The sequence below is a fragment of the Aphidius gifuensis genome, linkage group LG6 (genome assembly GCF_014905175.1).
Source record: "Aphidius gifuensis isolate YNYX2018 linkage group LG6, ASM1490517v1, whole genome shotgun sequence".
In the NCBI taxonomy this organism is placed as follows: Eukaryota; Metazoa; Arthropoda; class Insecta; order Hymenoptera; family Braconidae; genus Aphidius; species Aphidius gifuensis.
In genome coordinates, this window is record NC_057793.1 from 12,252,111 (window position 1) to 12,278,919 (window position 26,809).

The 26,809-nt window shown below is 31.4% G+C and overlaps 1 protein-coding gene across 1 annotated transcript; it reads right to left on the reverse strand.

Annotated features, from left to right (window-relative positions):
• Window positions 1-21,052: 21,052 nt before the first annotated feature.
• LOC122859852 (death-associated inhibitor of apoptosis 1-like) lies at window positions 21,053-25,573 on the reverse strand. The gene is made up of 3 exons (XM_044163531.1): window positions 24,739-25,573; window positions 24,528-24,625; window positions 21,053-21,145 (listed from the first exon to the last, which is right to left on the reverse strand). Exons 1-3 carry the CDS (start codon window positions 25,571-25,573, stop codon window positions 21,053-21,055), a joined length of 1,026 nt encoding a protein of 341 aa, XP_044019466.1.
• Window positions 25,574-26,809: the final 1,236 nt, after the last annotated feature.

A 26,809-nucleotide genomic window follows, 5' to 3' on the forward strand; every position in this document is an offset into this window, starting at 1 on the left:
GATGGTGTGTCATTTTAAGATTTCTCTATCTATTTGAGTTTTAATTTATTTGGTTTGTTTACCGTTAAAAAACGAAAACGCCAACGAACTAAAATTTTTCCAATTTGAATTGGTTTTAGCGCTTTCACCAAAAACTTTCAATTCTCGACTTTTTTCGTATTTTTCTCTCAAAAGTCTTTCTGTTTCAAGTTTTTGGTTAAAGAAATCGTTTAGGTCTTTATTTTTTTGTTCCAATTGGGACCTTTCCGACTCTAAACGTTCTATTTCGCTTTTTTGTTTAAGTTCAGAACTTTATTTTTCCTTTCTGCTTCGAGTTTGAATCTTAATTTTTCTGATTCGTCTCAAAATAACCTTGCCTTGAAATCCGAGTTTATTGTATTTAATGGCGTATTCCAGTTTATTCAATTGAAACTTTCATTTTTTTTGTTTCTCAATGATTGATTTTTTTTTAATACCGAGTTTTTCCAGATGTTTCCCTGTGAACTGACCGTGCTTCTATTCTTGACAGTTCTAAGTTCTTTTTGTCTGAACCGTAGTACAATTTTCCTCTCGGCCTCAAATTATATTTCTTTTCAAATTTATTTACTTTTGTTTTATCAACCGACATTAGAGATTATTAAACTTTTATTTTATGCAAGAATTTAATATCAATTAAGTAAGGGACCATCCATTAAATACAATTAAATCGATCTGTTGTAAGCTTATTAATGCCTAACAGCACATTTAACTTTTATTCCCCCCAAATTTGTTTTATGTACTATTTTATTGAATTGTTTCAATGAAGGATATAAGTAGTTTATTAATTTTTATAACAACAGAAACCAATTTTAACTTGTTCTATGCACGTGAGCGTTCAAATCCAAGTGAGAACATTTATTCATTTCTTTGTAAATAGGTTTAAAGAAAACTTGAAAATATTAACTTCAAGTTTAATAATTTAAAAGAATAATAGTAATATTATATCTATGAATGGTATAAATAGTTAATCAACTTTCCTATAAAACGGAAACCAATTCTAACTTGTTTTACGCACGTGAGCGTTCAAATTCAACTGAGAACATTCGTAACTAGATTCGAAGGAGAAACAATAAAATGAAAGGGAACTTTTTTTTTTTTATAGAAAAATATTTTTCGAATATTATATGAACAACTGCTTCAACAAATTCGAAATATTATTAATTATTATTATATGAACAGAAATTTTGAACAAATGATATTAAAAAAATTGAAATATTTGAACCAAATTCTAAATATTGTTAAATATTATTATATAAGTATTAATAATAAACGAGGGAGTATTGAAGAATCAAAATATTTGGAAAAAATTCTAAATATTATCGATTGTTATTGTATAAATAATAATTATAAGCAAATAATATTCAAAAAAAATTTTTTAAATATTTGAAACAAATTCAAAATATTGTTACTTATTATCGTATAAATAAAAACTATAAGCAAATGGTATTAAAAAATTAAAATATTTGAAGCAAATTCAAAATATTATTAATTATTATTGTATAAATAGTAATTATAAACAAATGATAATAAAAAATTAAAATATTTGAAACAAATTCGAAATATTATTAATTATTATTGTATGAATAATTATTATAAACAAAAGAAATATTAAATTTACAATTATTTATGCTAAATTAAAGTATTCTTAATTATTACTATGTCAGTAGTAAGTATTTCAAAGGGAAATCTTGAATTTTCAATTATTTAAACAAAATCAAAATATCATCAATTATTCTTGTGTAAATAATTGATTATTCCAAAAGAAATATCAAATTTCCAATTATTTGTGCAAAATCAAAATATTCTTAATATTACTATGTCAGTAATAATTATTAAAAAGAGGAATCATAAATTTTCAATTATTTAAACAAAATCGAAATATCATCAATTGGTATTGTGTAAATAATTTATTATCCCAGAAGAAATATTAAATTTGAAATTATTTGTGCAAAATCAAAATGATCTTAATTATTACTATGTCAGTAATGATTATTAAAAAGGGGAATCTTAAATTTTCAATTATTCCAACAAAATCGAAATATCATTAATTATCATTGTGTAAATAATTAATTATCGAAATTCAATCTATTTTGCCCCCACTCACTTACATTGTTTGTTGTATCATAATCATCATTGGGATCAGTGTTTCACTCAAAATTAATGATAAATTAAAAAAAAATTAAATATTACAATTTTTTTTGTAAATATTAAAAGAACAAGTATTTTAAAATTATTTATGCAGTTAATCTCAAGAAAACAATAGAAGGGTAGGGAGACAAATTTGCGTAATGTAGGGAGAGGTAAAAAGGAACCTGAAAAATCCGCGATATATATTTCACAAAAATATCAATTTAAATAACAATCAAAAATAATTTTATCGACACTCAAAATTTTGTATATCGGAGCACAGTTTATTATAAAGACAATGTATATTACTTCCACAAAGAAACCCATTACAAAAATTATGAATGATTTATAATATCCCAAATACACGATCGCGCGTCGTTATTTAAAGTGAGAGAGACCTTGGACCATTCCGTTATTACGGAGTCAACGTAAGCTTTCTAAGAAAACGACCCAGCACATAACATGCTACGAAACCCAAAATTTGAGCGCCTGGATTGAGATGCAATCCAGCCGTTAATTCTTTTATTCACTGACTCTATTATCACGTAATAATGATGCGTGGATTCTATGTCAACTATCTTACATAATTGTTATACATATAATAACACAAGCACTTATTTAATTTAAACAATGGTACTTACATTAGATGTCTATTTAATAGCTTAAAACTGGTGACGGCGTGTACCTTGACCTCGACCTTGACCTTAGTTTCGTGTAGCGTGAATTATTGGTTGTAGCAACTATTTTATTTCCAATAAAATAATTAGTTAATTATTTATATATATATTTATATTAATATATTGGAGCGCAATCCAATATGAAAATTATTTGTATAGAAATCAACGGTATGACTACACAAGACCGTGTACATTCACTTGCACTGACTTTACGGATTACGGCCTGTCACTGGTACTTTTATTTAATTTACTACTTGTTTAAACGTGTTACTGACTCCTATAAAATGTAGTCAAACCAAAAGTATGACCACGAGGTAGTTAATTTTTAAATTATTATATTATAAAAAATTTTTATAATATTATATTATAAAAAAATAAAAAGCTTTTTGAGCTAGAAGAGCGGTGTCCTGGTCGACTAACAGAGGGGATCGTTCGGGGATGTTTGGTTTTCCTTGGTTTATTTTCCATTTTCCTTATGTCGCTTGTGTCTTATTGGTCGGCCTATATGGTCCGACTTTAATTTATTATTTAATATTATTTATAATTACGAGATCACTTTGCGCGCGTTGCGTTTAATCACGATGAAGAAATAGTTTTTCGAAAATAATTATCACACTCTTTCCATATGTATTACTTGCCTCATACATATTGGTTACCCCATACGTATAACTCGCCTCATACGTATTGCTTACCCCATACGTATTGCTTACTCGATACGTATTCGTTACCCCATACGTATTACTTGCCTCATACGTATTGCTTACCGCATACGTATTACTTGCTTTATACGTATTGCTTACTCCATGCGTATTCGTTACCCCATACGTATTACTTGCCTCATACGTATTGCTTACCGCATACGTATTACTTGCTTTATACGTATTGCTTACCCCATACGTATTACTTACGCCATACTTATTACTTGCCTCATACGTATTGCTTACCCCATACGTATTATATATATACCTATATTCATTATCAGAAAAAAAAATAATAATTATAAGCTATAACATAAATACTTATTTTAATTCAAGCAGAAATCTGTCAAATACTAAAATAATGAATCTTGATTTCAAAATATATAAATGATGTAATTTGTTGATTTCCCTGACGACAAAAAAAAAAAAAATTGTGTAAGAGTGACTGAGAAAGAAAATTTGTTTATTTATATTTCATTAACAACAGACAAAGAAAAAATGACAAATGACATGAGAGTGACAGAGAAAACAAAATAACCACCAAATATTCGGAAGATCGATGACAACTGTCCTTTTTATATAACGAGATCACTGGGCGCGCTTCGCGCGCCTGTTTTACTTATGAAAATGAGAAGATAGTTTTTTGAAAAATATTATCACAATCATACTTTCTCTTGATGTCATTATTCATTGAGCTATTTTGTAAAAATAGTAATTCACATTTATGTTTCAATTATTTTCATTGTTATTTAGTAATAATTTAAAAAAAAACAACAACACTCTGTTCACACGAATAAAAGACAATTTTTAGGAAAGATAGAGTTTAATCAAATTCGTACAGCCACTGTTGAAGCAAAACTCATTTCTTTATGACATTTTTGTGGATGTTTAGTTCGAATATTTTTTATTCTACTATTCAGTTTTTTATGGCTGAGTATGTTTGATAACTTAATCATTCAGTTACAAAAAGAGCAAACTATAATTATGTTTTCTTATGTCTTTTAAAAAACCCTTCTTATAATTTACCCATAATACTTTATTCATCAAAGTCTCGATCACTTTATTTTCGATTCTTTTATTTCTGTGATGCAATTCCCAATTAATTAATTAAACATTCATTTCAAAATTACTCATGTTCATAATAAAATATTTCTAAATAGAATTTTCCTGAAATCATGATTCCTATATTCAAAAAACACCTCATGAAAAAAACTACAGGAAAAAAAAAATGTAAATTTTATAAATTAATATGGTTAAGCTTGTGTTTTATTTTTTTGAATTGTAAAATTCATATTAAAAAAATATAAAAACACGTCTCCGTTTTTTCATTTTATTAATAGGTAATTTTCACTTGATTTTGTCCTTAGATTCTTCTTTTCCTCCGTAAAATATTAATTATACAATTTTTTTATAATAAATTTTACTTTTCATTTTTGTCCGTGCAGTACTTCTATCCTAAAAAATTTTAAAATCAATTTTGAATCTTTTTTATATTTGCTATAACTTGTACACGAAATACGACGTTTCCTGCTTCAAGTCATGTACATAAAATATATATTTCTGAATAGAATTTTTGTGAAACTATGAATCTGAGACTTCAAACTCACCCTCAATAAAAATCTCCGAACAATTTCATAAAATGATTATAACTCTTTATTTTATGCAATTTTATATTTACCACGACTTGTAGATAAAATAAATTCAAAAAGTGGCTAATATTTCGTTTTTCTTGAGCCATTTGTCAAATCATAAACTAAAGATCTGAAAAATCATGCGCCTATTTTAAAATCTTCTTTTTCAATTATTTTTCATTAATGTTGATTATTAATTTTCAAAAAAATTTCGACATTATATTTTCACGAATAACATATAATTTATAAAACAATGAAATTTCCGGCAACCTTTGTCGAAAAAGCATCCATTTCTTTATAACATTTTTGTGCTTACTTCAAACATTTTCCATTTTACTATTCCGTTTTCAGGGGTATGTATATTTGTGATTAATTAATCATTTATTCACACAGAGCGAATTATTATGTTCTTAAGTATTTTAAAAGAAAAATTCTTCTTTATAAATATGATCCCGAGTGGAAATCTGGTCAGGCTAGCCTGATTTGACTTCAAGTCTTGATTGAGACTTGATTAATGTTCCCTTAACACTGGAAGCCTGATCGAAATTTGATCAATATTTGATCAAGATGCTTGATTAAAGATAACTCCATCAAGATTGGATCAAGGAACCCTTAACTCATCCTTATTAACCCAGGTAGAAAACTTCCGTCGGCCCGACTGTCGGCCGACTGAGTGTCCCGACTTATTAAGTCGGAGGAAAGTCGGGATTTCAGTCGGGCCGACGTCGGATATTCTGTTAAATTCCCTTAAAGTAAAAAATTTAGAATATCGATTGCATTTTCCAAAAGAAACTAAATTGTTGATAGATAGACTATTTATGTTTGTAATTTGTTTCTAATCATAAATATTTTTCAATAGATTAAGCATAATTTTTTGTTTTACTCGAATTAACATTAAAATGACAGCTTGAGGTTATAGTCGAGATTTTAGACGACATTTATGAGAAAAAGGTTCTCATCCAATTACTATATATCGAAATAACTCAGCCTGCTGTTTTACCGGCAGGCTAGCGACGAGCAATTTTAAATATGCAACTTTAACAATCATGTTCATGTTTGGATCGGTTTGGATTAAAAACAACAAGTTTAATGAATAAAAAAATCGTCTTGAATATTGTATTAAAATATAATTACCGATTGTTTTAACATCTGTATATTGTATTGTTGACTCAGGTATATTACTATTATGATTATTATCATTATCATGTAGGAAATAAGGTAGCTAACCATACTGCTTTTCCTTGAACATTTTTATTCATTTAATAAATAAAGTACATGTAAATTTATTTAACAAAAATAGAAAAGTCCAAGGGGAAGCAGTAGCTAAGGAAAAAATGTAGCTAAGAAATTAATGTGACTAAGGAAGTATTTCCTTGAAACATAATTTTTTGGCAACATTAATTCCTTAGCAACATTAATTCCTTAGCTACTGCTTTTCCTTGGACATTTGTATTTTTGAAAAAAAAATTTACATGTATTTTATTTATAAAATAAATAAAAAAAATCCAAGGAAAAGCAGTAACTAAAGAAAAGATGTAGCTAAGGAATTAATGTGACTCAGGAATTATTTCCTTGGAACATAATTCTTTGGCAACATTAATTCCTTAGCCACATTAATTCCTTAGCTACATTTTTTCCTTAGCTACTGCTTTTCCTTGGACATTTGTATTTTTAAAAAATAAATTTACATGTATTTTATTTATAAAATAAATAGAAAATGTCCAAGAAAAAGCAGTAGCTAAGGAAAAGATGTAGCTAAGGAATTGAGGTTGCCAAAGAATTATGTTTTAAGGAAATAATTCTTTAGTCACATTAATTCCTTAGCTACATCTTTTCCTTAGCTACTGCTTTTCCTTGGACATTTTTTATTTTTTTTATAAATAAAATACATGTAAATTTTTTTTTTAAAAATACAAATGTCCAAGGAAAAGCAGTAGAAAAAGATGTGTAAGGAATTAATGTGACTAAAATTATTTCCTTAAAACATAATTCTTTGCAACCTCAATTCCTTAGCTACATCTTTTTCTTAGCTGCTGCTTCTTGGACATTTGTAATTTAAAATAAATTTACATGTATTTTATTCATAAAATGAATAAAAATGTCCAAGGAAAAGCAGTAATAAAGATAATACTTAAAAACATAATTCTTTGGCAACCTCAATTCCTTCGCTACATCTTTTCCTTAGCTACTGCTTTTTCTTGGACATTTGTAATTTAAAAAATAAATTTACATGTATTTTATTTATAAAATAAATAAAAAATGTCCAAGGAAAAGCAGTAGCTAAGGAATTAATGTGACTAAGGAATTATTTTTTGAAACATAATTCTTTGGAAACCTCAATTCCTTAGCTACATCTTTTCCTTAGCTACTGCTTTTCCTTGAACATTTTTCATTTTTTTTATAAATAAAATACATGTAAATTTTTTTTTTTAAAATACAAATGTCCAAGGAAAAGCAGTAGCTACGGAAAAGATGTAGCTGAGGAATAGAAGTTGCCAAAGAATTATGATTCAAGGAAATAATTCCTTAGTCACATTAATTCCTTAGCTACTGCTTTTCCTTGGACATTTTTTATTTATTTTATAAATAAAATACATGTAAATTTATTTTTTAAATTACAAATGTCCAAAAAGAAAAAGATAACATTAATTGAGATTTCCAAAGAATTATGTTTCAAAAAATAATTCCTTAGTCACATTAATTCCTTAGCTACTGCTTTTCCTTGGACATTTTTTATTTATTTTATAAATAAAATACATGTAAATTTATTTTTTAAATTACAAATGTCCAAGAAAAAGCAGTAGCTAAGGAAAAGATGTAGCGAAGGAATTGAGGTTGCCAAAGAATTATGTTTTAAGAAAATAATTCCTTAGCTACTGCTTTTCCTTGGACATTTTTTATTCATTTTATGAATAAAATACATGTAAATTTATTTTCTAAATTACAAATGTCCAAGAAAAAGCAGCAGCTAAGGAAAAGATGTAGCTAAGGAATTGAGGTTGCCAAAGAATTATGTTTTAAGGAAATAATTCTTTAGTCACATTAATTCCTTAGCTACATCTTTTCCTTAGCTACTGCTTTTCCTTGGACATTTTTTATTTTTTTTATAAATGAAATACATGTAAATTTTTTTTTTAAAAATACAAATGTCCAAGAAAAAGCAGTAGCTAAGGAATTAATGTTGCTAAGGAATTAATGTTACCAAAAAATTATGTTTCAAGGAAATACTTCCTTAGTCACATTAATTCCTTAGCTACATTTTTTCCTTAGCTACTGCTTCCCCTTGAACTTTTCTATTTTTGTTAAATAAATTTACATGTATTTTATTTATTAAATGAATAAAAATGTTCAAGGAAAAGCAGTATGGTTAGCTACCTTATTTCCTACATGATAATGATAATAATCATAATAGTAATATACCTGAGTCAACAATACAATATACAGATGTTAAAACAATCGGTAATTATATTTTAATACAATATTCAAGACGATTTTTTTATTCATTAAACTTGTTGTTTTTAATCCAAACCGATCCAAACATGAACATGATTGTTAAAGTTGCATATTTAAAATTACTCGTCGCTAGCCTGCCGGTAAAACAGCAGGCTTAGTATTTTCGATATACAGTAATTGGATGAGAACCGTTTTCTCATAAATGTCGTCTAAAATCTCGACTATAACCTCAAGCTGTCATTTTAATGTTAATTCGAGTAAAACAAAAAATTATGCTTAATCTATTGAAAAATATTTATGATTAGAATGATTAGAAACAAATTACAAACATAAATAGTCTATCTATCAACAATTTAGTTTCTTTTGGAAAATGCAATCGATATTCTAAATTTTTTACTTTAAGGGAATTCAACAGAATATCCGACGTCGGCCCGACTGAAATCCCGACTTCCTCCGACTTTATTAAGTCGGGCACGACACATATTTTTCTACCTGGGAAGGCCAGCCTGATCAAAAATTGATCAAGGAAACCTTAACTTATCCTTAATAAGGCTAGCCTGATCAAGAATTGATCGAGAAAACCTTAACTTATCCTTAATAAGGCCAGCCTGATCAAGAATTGATGAAGAAAACCTTAACTTCTCTTTATTAAGGCCAGCCTGATCAAAGAACTTCTTCAAAAAAATTGCCTAGCTTAAATACATGAAAATCTTGTGAGACTAATAAATATTTTCCAATGAAATTTTAGTGAGATCATGACTAATATCAAGACGACACCAACATATTATTACCTTTAAAGTTTCGAATCCTCATTTTATTTGTTTCAATTTCTTTTCATTACATAATTCACCACAACTTCTAAACAAAGTGTGACATGACTCATTTTCGTGAATTATTTATAAGATGTGAAAGAAGAAATTATAAAAATAAACACCTATGCCATTAATCATATCAACATGACCAGTTCTATCAATAAATTATAACAGTCATATATTTATCAATAGTTATACTGAAATAATCAGTTTTTTTACTTAAAGAGACATGTATATATGTATATATATATTCTACTTTTTTGTCAAAATAGAATGATTACATTTTCAATTGTCAATAAAATTGTGAATAAAATGATTCCGTTTTTTTTTTTTTTGTTTCTAAATAGAATGTATGTGGATATTATATAGATACATATTTTTATTTTCTTGTACATAAGCCTATTGATTTTTCCATCATCATATTAATAAAGTTATATATAAATCAGTTCATTTATTATCAATAAAAACAGTTATTATAATTTAAAGACTATTTTTGGTTCAAGCGATCTGTCAAATCTTGATTTTAAAATATATAAACAAATAAATTTATTGATTACCTTAACGACGGGAAAAAAAAAAAAAATGTGAGTGACTGAGAAAGAAAATTTGTTTATTTATTTCATTAACAACCGACAAAGACAGAATGACAAATGACATGAGAATGACAAAGAAAACCAAATAACCAATCAAATCTTAGGAAGATCGATGACAAGTGTCCTTTTTATATAAGGATAAATATATATATATGATGATAATTATAACAACAATAATTTCGATAATATTATCAATTATTCACGATAGTATTGATATTAATAATAATATCTATAATAATTATATTGTAAATATAAATACAGTACATTTTTTCTATGAGAAATTTTTTATAAGCAACTCCCGGCAAAATTCATAAAACTCGCGGAGGTTGCTTCGTCCTCCATAAAAGGACGTTTTTACAGAAGTTTTTAATAGTGCAAAAGAAGGCACTGGCAAAAACTCGTAATAGAATTAAGATAAAAACTTTGTTTCAGGCTAAAAAAACGCGCCAGCAGTATAGCAATAAGAACTCTGGATCGACCTCCTGTAGTGTTTTATTGTTCTTCGCTGTTGAGGTTCTATTTTTCTTCAGAGCAGGGCCTGTACTTCACGATGGAAGGTATACTATACTTCACAGTGAGGAATTCAGAGTTCAGTGTATGCTTCATGAATTCAGTTAAGGATAAGGATGATAAGGATGAGTGTGGCTGAAAATGGATGTAGATAAAGAAGAGCCCTGTTTTTAAATGATGATTTAATTTTATAATAACAATTGAATCAATTTGTTGTAAGTGTACCTCTGTACAAATTTATATTTTTATTATTTCAACCATTTATTTCAAATATTATTTCGATGATACCGAATTCAGGCCCGGGCACCTCATGGTGCCCCCCGTGGCAGCTTATTACGGATTATGGCCATCATGACCGTCCGTAGTCATTCTTTTTTTTGACTCGTTTCGTCTAGTTTTGCCATGTTCAAAATAAGGGACTTCTTAAGTGAAACTTCTTTCGGAGTATGTGGTTGCATGTCACGCTGAATATCTCGCTGAATAACAATAATAATAATAAAAAGATCTGGTAACGTTTGTATGGGGGTGTTGCCCACGTTACCGTTGAAAATTCGAAATTTTCAATACTCCGGCCGTGTTAAATTTTATCTGTTAAATGATTTTTGAAAGTAACAATACAATAATAGTACATTTTTTTTTAATTTTCTCAAAATCAATTTTTTTTTTTTTTTTTGGCTCAAATTACTAACTTTTGTTAGGATCAACGGAATGACTCCAAATTAGGCTAAAAAAACGTGGTTTTCAAAACTCTATCGCCCCTCAAGGGGTTTATCCTGATTCCAATGGTCAATTTTTTTTTATTTTTGAAAAAAAAATTACGAAAATATTTCAAAAATTCTATTTTTTACAATTTTATAAAAACTATAATTTTTTTGAAAAAAGTTCCGAGTAAAAGTTGTAGAATTTTTACAACACATGCTTTTTAAGTCTTACACAAAGTATCTAGGACGATTTTGTCGAAAGTTAGAGCGTTTTTCAGAAATTACTCGAAAACTAAGAAAGCAATAACTTTTTATAAAATTGTAGTAGAGACTTCGTATTAGGCTCAAATGATGCGTCTTCTAAAATTCCATCGCCCCTCATGAGAAAGAGCATTATGTGTTCAGTAACTTTTTTTTAAAAAAAAAAAAACTAAATTAAAAAAAAAAAAAAAATTGATTTTTTAAAATTTTTTATGAAAAATGTGATTCATAGATCAAAATTTTCTCGAAAAGGCGATAGATTTTTCGAGTACGCATGTTTTAAGCCTAATAAGAAGTCTCTAACACCATTTCATCACGAGTTATTGTTTGCCTAAAAAATGAAAACGGCACAAACTATAACTCAAAATGGAGTAGTCGCAAAGGTTTCATATTAGACTTAAAATAATCGTTTTTCAAAATTCTATAACTTTTTTAAATAAATTTTTTCCGTACAAATAGTATTTTTCGTGAAAAAAAAAAAAAAAAAAAACAGAATTAGAGGCGATAAAATTTCCAAATCCGATGTCTTTACGACAATTAGTTTAAAAGTTATGAACGTTTCTTTTTTGGGGGGGGGGGGGGATAAATCCAATACTGCGGCTGAGCCTTTCGGCTTCTAGCCGCTGTAAAATGTAAAGAAGGAACTGACAATGGAGAATTGAATTGTGTTATTGAATGAATGATACAAAACCAAATTTTTAAAAGTTGTCAATTTTTTAGAAGTATCCTTCCTTCCTTTGAATATAAGATATAAAAAAAAAAAAAATAAAGATTTAGTTTGTATAATAAAATAATAGAAACAAGTTTCAACAAGTTTTAACATGTTTAAACAGGGAAAATGAATAAAAAAAAAAAATACCATCTAGATTTCATTGTTATAAAAATTGATGAATCATCTTACAAAAATGGATTGAAAGATCAAATTTTAGAAAATTTACTAAAACATGTTCAAACAGAAATTATTTGCTTTTCTCAAAAGAATATTTTTCACATCTGTTGTTATAAATTCCAGAAAGAAGATTATAGGATCAAAAGATTAAAAGATTAGAGTAATAGAAAGTAAAAACTATTTTCTAAGAAGAAAAAATTTTTAGTTGGGATAAGCATCACCTGATTTTCCTTCTCCCACAAAATATCAACCAATCACGACGTTCCTCCACTCCTAAAAAAATTTATAGTAGGGATAAGCAAAACCTTATTTTCCTTCTCCCACAAAATATTGACCAATCACAACTTTCCCCCACTCTTAGTGAAGAGAGGAAAGGGAACTTTTTGTTGGTGGGGGACCTGAGATTTAGTATATATTCTCGTGCACAGAGACTAAGCATCACTCATCGTTCAGTCCATCAGCTGTAGTGCGTCCAGTCTCAGAAACCAACAAGTAAGTTTTATCATATATTTATAAATTTTTATTAACTTATTGATATTACCATTGTTTTTTAAATTATTTTGTTAACTAAAAAATAACTTTTTCATTTACAGATATTAAAAATGGGATTTGCAAAAGCAAAAAAACTTCAAAAAGCTAACGAACGCAAGTCATTGAAAGATTTGAAGAGAAAAGTATGAGAATTACTAAAGTAGCGAGATTTCCAACATCAGAGTATGGTCCAGCGCTGACAGTTGAAATCGAGAATAAAAATTATGCATTGTAACGTGATGTTGTCACGTCAACCTTAAATTCTATTTCTTTTCCCCCACATTTATATTGTAATAATAATTCTCTCCTCACTCGGCTTGCTGTTCCCACTCTTGCAAAAGAGAGGAGAAATAATGAGCCGAGGGAGTGGGAAGAGCGACTATATAGAGAGCTCAGCTCAACACAAGAGAGACAGCGTTAGAAAGCCTGAGAGGCCAAGTCACTCTCAGAGTCAGCGTTGGCCGTCCTTACGATGGACTTGTCACTTTGGGTTTTTGAGTTGCAAAGCCGAGAACCTTAATGTGAGTCCATTTAGGTCGTTCAAGGGTTCAATTCCAATGTTGGTCTCGTCAAGTCAATCCACCAGCTATTAGCTGAGGTTGGCCTGAGAGATTGACATTTGGATGAGTTCACCTTTTTACGTGAGTCTCATGAGTACTTTCCACCTTTTGGCTGGAGATTCATGAGGCGTTACAGTCCGAAAATTAGTATATAAGTTGTAGTAGTATTTAAGAGATAATTGAATAAATAACCAGTTTATTATTTTATTATATAAAATATCCTGAGTTCTGTCTATTATTTAAATTATTATAGTCAATTTCAGGTTAGATATTAGTGTTAAATTTACAGTAGATTCGAAGTCTTTACTCGGCCCTATCTACCATCACCAGCACACTGAGCGATTCTTGGGTGTCCTCGTAGGCTTTTTAATCATTCATTTCATTGGGGTTATTCGTATTTTAATTGTTTTTCTTGATTTTGTAAAATAATAAATCCTGGTCGTGTACTTTTAACTGAGCCTTTTGTTGATTTTAGCGTAGAAAATCAACCCCCAATAATGATATTTTATTTGTGTCACATGGAGAAAGGGTGACATTCGGTATTAGCCCGAGCAGGTATGTGCGTTTTCACATGAGTGAAAATGTCATGTTACAAATGGCGCCCAAACAGGGACCTGACAAAAGAATTTACTCGTAAATTGTTTTGCCGGGTTCCTAAAAATTAGTTTAATTAGAATAGTCAAAAAAAAAAAAATATAAAAGTCAAAAAAAAAAAAAAATTAAACCGATACAACAGACCAACATTTAAATTTAAGATTTTTGTGGGGAAATATTGTGTGTAAATTTGTGATTTTGTGCGGAAGAAAATTTTGTGGAAAAACAACAAATCGGAAATTAGTAAGTAAGGTAAAATCTTGTTGAAAGTGAATTTATTTACCGATGCCTGGAGGTTTAACGTCATATTGAGCAATTGATTTTAGTCTTGATCAGGTGAATTTATTTCCCATGCACCGACGTATAAATCCACTTCCAACAAGTAAAAGAAAAGTAGAAGTGACAAGGAGATGTTGGTTTGCTTGTTGGAGTAATGTTGTTGGAGAAAAATGAGATACCTTTCGTCCACGAGACATTTTTTTTCCCAAGCTAACCAACGTGAAAGAATTCTATTGTTATCATTAAGTGTGAGGATTATTTTGTTGGAGAAAAATAAATTTATTTTTCCATCCACAAAATATCCTTTACATGATGACTAATAATTCTAAAAATCAGGAGAATTATTTTTAGATTTATCGTGAGGTCATATTTGACCACTGGTAAATAAAATAATTCGTCCCTCATGATGTGTTAGCCGAATAAAAATTATTTATTCGAAGTCACATACATGGGCGAGCAAAAGTAATTATATATATATTTTCGTCCATCCGAGTTGAGAGTATATGTAAAATAAAGAAAACATTCACATATACTTGTACACTGGAGTTGGAATTATAGAAAAAAAAAAAAAAAAAAGAAAAAAAGAAGAAAACACACACACATACTTGTCCACTGAGATTGGAGGTACGTGTAAGAAAAAAAAAAGAAGAAAATATACCTATACATCTTCCATACGCGTGGAGATTTGTTTTGTCAAAAAAAAAAAAAAAAAAAAGTATAGGTAATTATGACATGTATATATTGGAGACTAAATTTACCAGTGGGAGCGAGAGAGACAGACAAGTGACAAGAACCGGTTTCGTGCGTAGATAAGGGGGAGCATGAGAGTTGTACATGTGTCGTCAGCTTGTCAACCCCAAGTCTATAGCACGATGAATATTATTTTTAGAAAATTAAAATATTTTGGAATTTAATTTAATATTTAAAATAAATTTATTTTAAAGTATAAAATATTTATAGGTGTGAGAGGAGAGTTGAGAGAGAAATAAATATATTCCTTTCCTGTTTTCTTTCTCCCCTTGGTCCGAAATAAAAGAAATACAGGGTGGTCAAGAATTTTTAAAATAAATTAATAATATATTTTAAAATTGAAATATTGTTTTATTTTAAAAGTTAAAAATATTAAAAAAAAAAAAAAAAAAAAGAAAGAGAAGAAAATTTTTTGAGGGGAACACGCTGAGAGTTGCGAACTCAGGGGAAGCGGGTGACCGCGCATGCGCTATCCCACTCTAACACCGAGTCAGGGCCCCTTCGACAACTCGACATCACTCGTAAACTCTTGCTCACTAATAAAGTTTCGCTTAACATAGTCACGTTACCTGACTGATTATTTGGCTTAAATTATTATTCCTCAGTTTCTGGATTAATTGTTATTCAATTATGTCCGAGATTGTGGATATAAAATTTATGTCACTATTAATCGTGGATAGAAATTTTTATTTTGTTTGCTTTATATTCTTTTAATAAATTTTATTTATTTTCACATCCACGATTGACTGGATGATCATCTCATTGATTAAACCCATCATCGTTGGAGGAAAATAAAGCAAATATGTTTGTCTAAAATTTTTTTTATATATAAAAAAAAAAAAAAAAAAATTAGTTTTATAGATCTTCTTTGTTTTTACGTCCACGATGACTAGTTAATCATTTCTTGATTAAATTCGTCATCGTTGGAGAAAAATAAAGTTAAAATATGACATCCTTGTGTATGTTAACAATCTTACAAAATTTTACATCCATGGTGATTGGATATTCGAGTATCCGAATAATTCTGAAACCAGTGGAGTAATTTAAAGAGGAAAATTGATAAAATTTTTTTTTTTTTTATCCACATTTAATTTGTTTATTAAATGCTGGAAAAATTTTCAATTTTACCCATTGGCAATGTTAACGGGTAGGAGGATGGGCTGTCGAGGAGCTTGAGGAGAGAATGTCGACATTCTTGGGTGGGGGCAAGTGTTAGAGTAGGGATCGGCGCGCTGGCTTCCCACTCTAACTACCTTAGAACAACTATACAAGCTGAGACACAGTCAGCCCATGCTCACTCGCTCATCGTCCACTAAACTGCTCGGTTAGCATCATATTCAGTTACCTTTTCTTACCTCGAATATTCACTTAGCCTAACATGGCTGATGGAGTCGAAGAAATTGATCAGAATCCAAGTGGGACCATTCCCAAGACTAGATCGAGGACTCGTACTGATGAATCAGTAGATTCGCAAGGGCAGGCCTCGGGTTCTAGTCAAACGGAGGTACCACTGGATGAAACATTAATTAAAACTCGTCGCGGTCGTAAAAAGAAAATAATTGAGGCACCAGTTAACATTTTTATTACTGAACCATCCCCGGAACATGCAGAGGTAGTTACTCGTAGACAACCAACTCGCAGTGTCTCTCCGGTGGAATCAGTACATTCTACGGTATCCGATTCGGAACTGATAAATCCACCGTCAAATAACCAATCAACTGAACCAGTAACTCGTGTTTCTGGTAAACCTACTATTACTTCTACGCAATCCATATTAAATGAACCATTTTCACTTAATATTGGAGGTAAGAAGAGGTTGATTCACCAAGTAAATAACGAGCCGTCAAATAATATCACTGATTTCCATGCATTGCATAGGATTCACGGTTATCACGACAGCTGTAATTTATGCATCCAGGAGAGAATCTTCTCAGATCCTCCTCCGGTACAGAAACCGGCAATAAAGCAAGTAATTTCTGGTACATTGTCGTCCCAGGCTACTCAATCCTACGAGTTACCTCGTTTTGATGAGCAACGTCAGCGGAACAATACCGAAATTATTACGCGTCGTCAATATCAGCCACGTACTCCACCGCAAGCATTAGAGAATTACCACCCACCTGACTCAGGTAGCATGTCAAATTTATTGAGAGTACTTGGAAGCTGGAAACTCACGTTTTCTGGCTTATCCGGGGAAGATGTGGAGGAATTTCTTTACCGCGTTGAACAAGCTCGTGTGTGTACTCGCGCTAGTGACTATGATTTGATCCAGACTTTATCATTCTGTATGAAAGGTCCTGCGTTAACATGGTACATGACTCATGCTGGAGAATTTAACTCATGGGATTCGGCTAAGTCAGCATTTTGTGCAAGCTTTTCCGACCCAGACTACCAGAGAGCTTTACGCGAGGAAATCGACAAAAGAGTCCAAGGTCCAAATGAACCTGTACGTGGATTTATCTCTTGTATGAGAGGTCTTTTCCAACGTACAGATCCACCATGGTCCGAAGATGAAAAGGTTCATTATACAATTCGAAATATGTTACCTCTCTTTCAACGTCAGATATCCGCTCGATATTTTCCTACCATGTGGGATGTCGAGATGGAAGCTGTCCGCCAAGAGAAAATATCTCAATCATATCAAACACGTCGCTTACCACCCAGACCTGATCAATCACTCTGTCCAAGCTTCGCTTGCCCTGGCAGTCGTACCAATTGGTCAGCCGCGACACGGAAAGTACAATCCATGGTAGATGATCCAGAGTGGACACCAGTGGAGTACCGTAACAAGGCAGACATTTTAGAAGAAGATGATATCTTCACTCTTCTTCGTGAGGCACTCCGCATTCGGAGGAGAAATCTTCCAGATTCAAGGCCTTCGGAAGGGCATAAATCTGTATCTTTCTCTAATCCAGTGTCGGAATGTCACGAACAACATGTACCCCAAGCATCACATTATCCGCCAGATTGTCACGGATGTAACGCTTTGGAATGTTGGAATTGTAAACAACCTGGTCACGTATTCCGCCATTGCAAGGAACCACAGAAGAAATTCTGCTATCGTTGCAGGAAACCGGACGTGACCATGTCTACATGTCCATTTTGTAACTCGGGAAACGCCAACGGGAGCACATAGAGCCGAAACATGAGTCTCTCGAGTTCATCCCAAATAATACATCGGCAAATAATAATTTTACGGAAGCGAACGTAAAGAAAGTACCTTGGAGATTCGCTTCTAATCTTAAAGCATTATCCGTTGAAAAAAAAGAAGCATTGACTAAAGGATTACCTCCTGAAGAGAAAACTCCAAAGGATAATCCGTCGGTCAATCACGTTCCATCACTTAAACCTTTAGCTTTCCACCTAGACATAACAGTAGGACCGTTGACCATCCGAGCTCTCGTAGACTCTGGAGCCAATCGTACCTTTGCTGGGGCGGATGCTATACGCCTAATGGCACAAGCAGGTATTGAACAACATGTCATCACACCTCGATACGTAATGACTGCGAGTGGTCAACTGGAAACAATCAAAACGGCAGTATCTATGGAGGTTGCTATTGAAGGCAAATCCGTTCAAATGGATGCCCTTGTTTTACCTACCCTGTCAGAAGATTTTATATTAGGAGCGGACTTCCTACAATCTTCTGGCATGGTGATAAATTTTGGCAACCGATCCTGGCACTACCAAGAAACTCCAGATAATATATTTCTGTTTGTACCAATGGATAAAATCCAACAGCTCATATACATTGAATAATATTGAGTTGAAGTGGGCCAACTAGTCCTGAAGAAGACCTACCCATTGTCTCATGGAGCCAAATATTACTCAGCGTGGTTGGAAAAGAACCATATGAAGGACCGTTCATGACTGAAAGCCAATTATCAACATCTGATTCAAAGCCATGGGTGCCAGCCTCAACAACATCAAAGAAGAGCCCACCCAAAAATTGAAATTAAAAAGAAAATATATATATTTGTTGTATAAAAAATTGTAATCCAGACTTGTTGCAACGTGGTTATAAGTGTTTGTGCTGGTGTTCGATTTTGCAATCGTATAAAAAAAAAAAAAAGGGGAATATGACATGGGTGGTCACCATACCTCGAACTGTAATGTTACTTTGGTTAAAACTATAAATAATGTACACTGCTGTTCAAGTCATTAAAAATCTGATAAAAAAAAAAAAAAAAAAAAAAAAACATATATAGACGTACACGCTGTTTAGTCGTCCAAAGAAAAGGGGTTTACCAAAGTAACATTAACTTCAACACATTCAAACCGAAGCCTGTCATATCTCATCAATTGGGTTGCGATTGCATGTTGAACACTTCATCATGAACATAAATAACTAATCATTGCATACTACGTCTGGAAAGAGAGGAGGGAATAAGGAGGAGGTTGTAACGTGATGTTGTCACGTCAACCTTAAATTCTATTTCTTTTCCCCCACATTTATATTGTAATAATAATTTTCTCCTCACTCGGCTTGCTGTTCCCACTCTTGCAAAAGAGAGGAGAAAGAATGAGCCGAGGGAGTGGGAAGAGCGACTATATAGAGAGCTCAGCTCAACACAAGAGAGACAGCGTTAGAAAGCCTGAGAGGCCAAGTCACTCTCAGAGTCAGCGTTGGCCGTCCTTACGATGGACTTGTCACTTTGGGTTTTTGAGTTGCAAAGCCGAGAACCTTAATGTGAGTCCATTTAGGTCGTTCAAGGGTTCAATTCCAATGTTGGTCTCGTCAAGTCAATCCACCAGCTATTAGCTGAGGTTGGCCTGAGAGATTGACATTTGGATGAGTTCACCTTTTTACGTGAGTCTCATGAGTACTTTCCACCTTTTGGCTGGAGATTCATGAGGCGTTACAGTCCGAAAATTAGTATATAAGTTGTAGTAGTATTTAAGAGATAATTGAATAAATAACCAGTTTATTATTTTATTATATAAAATATCCTGAGTTCTGTCTATTATTTAAATTATTATAGTCAATTTCAGGTTAGATATTAGTGTTAAATTTACAGTAGATTCGAAGTCTTTACTCGGCCCTATCTACCATCACCAGCACACTGAGCGATTCTTGGGTGTCCTCGTAGGCTTTTTAATCATTCATTTCATTGGGGTTATTCGTATTTTAATTGTTTTTCTTGATTTTGTAAAATAATAAATCCTGGTCGTGTACTTTTAACTGAGCCTTTTGTTGATTTTAGCGTAGAAAATCAACCCCCAATAATGATATTTTATTTGTGTCACATGGAGAAAGGGTGACATTCGGTATTAGCCCGAGCAGGTATGTGCGTTTTCACATGAGTGAAAATGTCATGTTACAGCATATCTACCAAAAAGATTTGCTACACATTTTAATCAAGATGATCTAGAATTTAAGGAGCTAGAAAATGCTGTCAAGAAAGGAACACCAACCATGGTTCTCGATGGCGAAAATAATCAAGATGTATTATTAGATGATAGTACATATAATCTACATGATTTCGATGATGATGATGAGGTAATGTGAATAAATTAAATAAACAAATACAATAAAACCAAATTATTTTCAATTGTTTTTTTATTTATTAAAAATTATTAGTTATAATTAATTTATGTTAACTTTTGTACTATTCCACTTATTGGTCTATATTAGTAGAAGGAGGCTCTTCTGGGCACCCTCAGGAATGCGGCTCCCCCTCCTCCCCTCGTGTGTGTTGTGCATGGGCCTATAGTACAGGGCCCGGAGTAAAAATAAAATAGTAAGGGTGCGAGTGAGAGGTATGTGTGTGGGGGTCGCATGGGTTGTATAGTATAGGAATAGGTTGAATGAATAAGGGCGCGTAGTAAAATAAAAATGCATGGGTGACGTCACGGGGCAAAGTACATATAATATTATTCTTATCCTATGGAAATAAATTTTAAGACTATTTTTAAATATAAATTAAATTTTTATTTTCTCAAATTTTTATTTTTTACAATTTTTATTTCAAACATCAGTTTCATCCACACCGTGTATACTTCCAGGATAATCTATTTCAGGCTCACGAAGTGTACGTAAATGTTCTGGTATAGCAACAATCTCCTCATAATTTCTTTGTTTAACAAATTCATATCTATTTTCCATCCACTTTCTTATTTGACGCACAACTTGGAGGGCGCATCCTGTTTCTTTCTGTAACCCATGGTGAATACAGGTTGTTGACGGTGGTAATTGTTTGATAAATTCCGGCCAAAATTTCTCTTTATCAACATCTCTGGTTGCCGTGCATAGTACTTTCTCGAGATATTCACAGGATTCATTGCCGGAACTTAAAATAAGTCTGCTTTTTGATGCGAGGGTCCTTAAAACTTGTGATGACTTGTGATGACTTGTGCTTCCTCAGACTCACCATCGAACCAATTTATTTTTAGTCTACGGGTACGCTTCAGGTTTTCATAACGGCCATACGCTGAGAGTGTTGTAAAGTGGCAAGGTGGCGTTAAAAGCCAATGACCAGCTATTTTTTCATTTATACCAAACACAGCAATTTCTTTTGGTGAAAAAGTAAAATTTTTTTCTACCAAACCAAGAACAACAATAGCGATATCCATGACGGTCAAATAAAGACTGAAGTAGTTTTCGAAAACACAGATAAATCCATAATCTTATTATGATTATTATTATAGAGGTAGGGGAAAAAAATATACAAGTCAAATTATTTTCAAATACAAGGAATTAATTATTATTATTTTTATTTATTTATTTATATTTCAAATACAATCATTCATTATTATTATTTATTTAATTTTTTTTAAATACAAGGAATTCATTATTTTTTTTTTTATTTATTATTATTATTATTATTTTTATTTATTTTTTTTTTAGAATACAAGTCATTTATCATTATAGTTATTTATTCTCTTTTAAATACAAATCATTCATTCATTATTTAAAATTATTTTTTATTTAGTGTCGTTGGCCATATGGTCTACATAATGAGAAGGTGTTGGTCCACGATACTCCACAGGATTTGAACTGTTTGGTGCAGTGGCAGCATGAATAAAGTCGTATAACTGATCAAAATTCTTGACTAAAATATCATTATACAATAAAGGCAAACATGGATCCATAAAACCCGGTTCAAGTTTTGTGTTGTCTTCAGTGGATTTCTGTATTTCCTCAAATAAATGGTTCCCAACAGTCATCTGTAAATAATGCTGAAGAGTTTCTTCATGAATACGTACACCTCCAAAGTTTTTTTGTAGATATTCTATAATGCCATCCGAGTAAATATCTGCAGGATAATGACTCAATATTTTTTGACAAGCTGCTACCCATGTTCCGAGAGAGGATAATGTCCTCAAAGTTTTTTTCATAAATAATAAACGGACATTCCCTTGTTCAAAAAGAATACCTCGTTCACGTTTATGGTCTGAGACTGGAAAACTTATAGTTAAATCTCCAAAATGTACTGGTTGAGTGTAATTGAGTTTGAAGTCCGGTCTCGAATCGTCACCATCATAATAATATGAAAATGATCTACACATTTTCGTCAACGGTATCCATTGCGTTTCGTTATCCAAAAAAATACTTCTTTTGGTATCACTGGCTATAATTTGTATTGTAGATTTGAAATACTCGCCACTTGTAAATTTCACAGCATTTAATGCTTTGATAATTTCTTTAAGACTCAGAGGACTTGAGTTGACAATCATTTTTTCAATCGCTGTTTTATTAGTTTCATTTATACCTTCAATCAAATTTAAAAAATCATGTCCACCAATATAGGGATGGAGGACTTTATCATTGTTTTGGGATATGCCAGGACCACCGACTAATGTCACAGAGTCGATACGGGCTCTACATCCACTATCAACAGTTATTATACCTGTATAATTTAGTTTGCGGGTTTTCACGTCATCACCACAAATAACTCGTAACTCAATATTTTCAACCATGCAATATAACCATTTTTTATTATATAATTGAATAAAATTTGGTTGAGGATTTTCATAAAATTTAGAATATTACAATCTAACATATTATCTTGTTTGTTTGTCATTAATAAATTAATTTCACATGAATTTATATTTCTTGTATCTTGTAAAGAAAAAGAGTGAGTACAAAAAGATGTTGGTACGTATTGAGAAAACTGACATGCGTGGATATTAACGTCGGTACTGTATTCACTTTTATCTTGGGCTATAAGAATCAAAGAACTTTTAGGTTTAATGTATGCCGCAATATGTGATTGGAAAGTATGTCATTTTATCGGTGCTGGATGGATTTCATATATTGAATAAATTTTTGGTGATAGTAGAGGTATCATAATACTCAGTAAAATTCGTCTCTCATGGTAGACAAGAGATATTTTTGCAATTTTCCTCAAACCATCAATACCCGCTTCATTTATTGATAATGGTAGTACATACTGATTATTATTATTTTGTAAAAAAAGACGCAAAGAATCTTCAATTTTCTTACTAGACATTATTCGAGGGTGGATTAATCCAAGACTAGCAAAATAGTCAATTTGAATTACGAATTCTTATGATATAATGAATTATTATATTCATCAAAACTCAGCTCTCTATTCTGAAGCCAGGTTATGTCCAAAATTTACCATATTTTTAAAGTGAACTTTCCATAAAAGTGTATCCTTGCTTTTCCAGCCAATACTAAATTCTTCCATTTGTGCACGAAAATAATTTAGAAGACCATCATTGTTTTTTAATCGAGTCTGCACTGTATGTAGCTCTGTTTGTAATAAATGAGTTGTATTATTTAAAACAGAAATTGTTTTTTTATTATCACGTTTTAATTTATTGATTTCTCCGTTAATCATCTTGGCATCGTCTTTATTCAGAATCCCAAATAATGAGCTTGATATTGCACCCACGATAGGGTAGATGAGTTCATTACGTTTTGTTTTTATAATATCTTTATGAAATAATGAATTAATTTGTTCTGTATACATTGCGATTTTTTTTCGTTGTTGTTCCAAAAAAGGAAGGCGTCGTGATACAAAGTCACAATAATTTTATACAATTTTATCTGCTTCATACTTTTGCTATATTTTATGTAGACCAGCCAATCCTGGGTCTTCTTTAGTATAATTACCTCCCCCACCCAGATCAGCATCAAAGTAACGCAAAGGTAAAATATTCGGTAAAAAATTGAGAAGATCGTCAACATCCCTATACGTTATAAGTTGTAGACTATTACTCGTTAGACGCACGTTTTCGATATGATCATAATACAACCCCGGTGTTTGTATTCTTGATTCAATTATTTTTACAACTACAGAAAAAATTAAAAATAGTGTAAGCGTCATGGTATTGACTGAATCACGGCTTGTGATTGACTAAGTCGATTAATTTACAACATGGGTATATGAATAGGTAAAATAATTTACAAGACAGGTTATATTTGTTTAATAAAATTATTTTTAATTTTATATTTATGAAATAATTGGTCGTACAACTTTTTCAATATCTGCTCTACATATAACACATTTTTTTAAATCAGTTGAACAATTTCCACAAGAAACAAAATGTCTACATGGTAAAAATAATATACCTAAATTTTTTTCAAAACAAATTTCACATTTGAATTAATATCTTCATCTATACTGTGATAATCCGTAGGTATATTTCTCATAATGACTATTGAGTTCGATTCGATTGTCAAACTTTCTGCTTCTTCCTCATCGTCTGATGGTTGATCATCGGTTTGAGGTATTTTAAAATGATCAATAAATTCTTGTCCTTCGATAACACGTACAAAATAACATTCTTTAAAATAACGTGCATGTTCTTCCGATGGATCTTCATTTGGGAGCCAATCTTTTATACCATTACCACAATGATAACACTGAACGTAGTCGCCAATACCAGTGTAGAAAAATCCGGCCTCAGCTAGCTTTTCTTTTGTCTGGCTCATGTGCCTAGGCCAATATCCATATGATTTCAGGCGTAAGTCATAAGTCAGGTATTGTCGAACCTTGGCAGTTTTAACATCAATCTCAGGCTGTGGATCAGGGTACGGTGGTGGTACATAATCAAAAAGACTTAAAAATTCTCGATGTTCTAGTCTTGATACAGCAGCTGAATAATATGAATAACGGAATGACGGTGAAATTACGGGAGAAATATTTTTCCGATAAGGGTAGTAAGTAGGTACAGCCACGGTGTCAGGGTGGATGCCCACAGGGACATTTCCACATGGTATTCGGCGTACAAATCTACAGCTTGGTTTGTTTCGATGATGTTCAAGCCAAGGATTATCACCCGAAGTCCAATCGTTAATTTTAACTCCACATTCAAAACAGCATACAAAGTTACCAACGCCTGTATAATAGAATCCAGCAGAAGCCAATTCAAAAATATCTAAAAGATGAGCTAACGGCCATGTTTCAAAACTTTCACGGCGATTGGATTCTACACGATACAACAATCTTTCACCACGTTCAAACCAAGTACGTTTTTCGATGTGTTCTGCCATCACCATGCTTGTTGATGAAGTCATTTTTTTAAACTAAACATCAATTTTAAAATTCTCTTTATATATATTTTTTTAAAATTAAGGAGAGGGAATAATTCAAACAAAAAACAATTTTATTTATTTTATTTATTTATTTATTTATTCAACGAAATTTACAATAAGAATGTTGTACAGTTGCACCACTACCTCGGAGAAAATGGAAACGCTTATTTTTAAATATATTTTTTTTTTGAATCAGTTTTTTATACATTGTCATTATAGTATTGTCGTTGAGTTTAGTATCGTCTCCAAACAACCGTTGGAAACTCGAAAGATTTCCGCCATTGGAAAACCAATGTAGAGCAACAATGCAATAGCAACCACACACATCAGACGAAAAATCTTGAAGCCTTTTATTATTATACTCGTAACAGACAGTGTTTCTTCTAAGGACATAGCTGAAGCGAGGGTCGGTAGGTCTTTGTCCAAAACTATCGAAGTATATTCCATAGCCAAAATGATCGATAAATAATGCGACCCAATGAGATCCTGGTTGATTATGATTGTCTGTATTTGCAATTATTGCACACGGCTTTGGCCAGACAAAAGGTAGTTTGTCTACAGGATAAATTCCACCATCAGAGATATCTGTATACGGTAAAGCTCTAGCTAGCTGTTGAGTATCCATGAGATGAATCACGCTATCCTGCGCTGCTTAGACTAATATATATTTTTATTTTCACTCTTCTTTATATTAAATTACTATAATCCATTATAACTTGACGGCTGGAGTCTATTTCTATGATATTATCATATTCGGCATAAACAAGACAATTAACGACTTGCGCCAAAGCTTCACTGAAGCGTACTTCAATACGTAGGCTACCACTCTTAATTAAGTTCCAATTAGAGATGCCGCGATACGATACGATACGATTAGCTGATTATCGTATCGTGTCGTAGAAGTTAATTGTCGTTATCGTATCGTGTCGTCTAAAAATTCGACAAAAAATCAAATTATCGTGTCGTCTTATTATCGTATCGTCATAGGCGTTGTCGTATCGTGTCGTGTATTATCGACGATAATTTTCTTTTTTTAATTATGACATATACCAAATAATATATTATGATTTTTACATAAAAAATTTATTCAATAAAAAATTTATTAAATAAAAAATAGTCAATATGAGAAGTTCGCGGCTTTTATGAATTTGACAAATTTTCTTAAAACAAATTTAAAAAAAATATACCCGGTGCAACAAAGTTTTATATACTTTATAT

Coding starts and splice junctions, on each gene's coding strand:
- LOC122859852 (XM_044163531.1), bottom strand. CDS start 25,573: ATGACTTCATCAACAAGCATGGTGATGGCAGAACACATCGAAAAACGT. Junction 24,626..24,738: donor CGATGAGGAAGAAGCAGAAA/GTTTGACAATCG, acceptor AAAAAAATTTAG/GTATATTATTTTTACCATGT. Junction 21,146..24,527: donor GAGCAGATATTGAAAAAGTT/GTACGACCAATT, acceptor AATTATGAGGAG/ATTGTTGCTATACCAGAACA.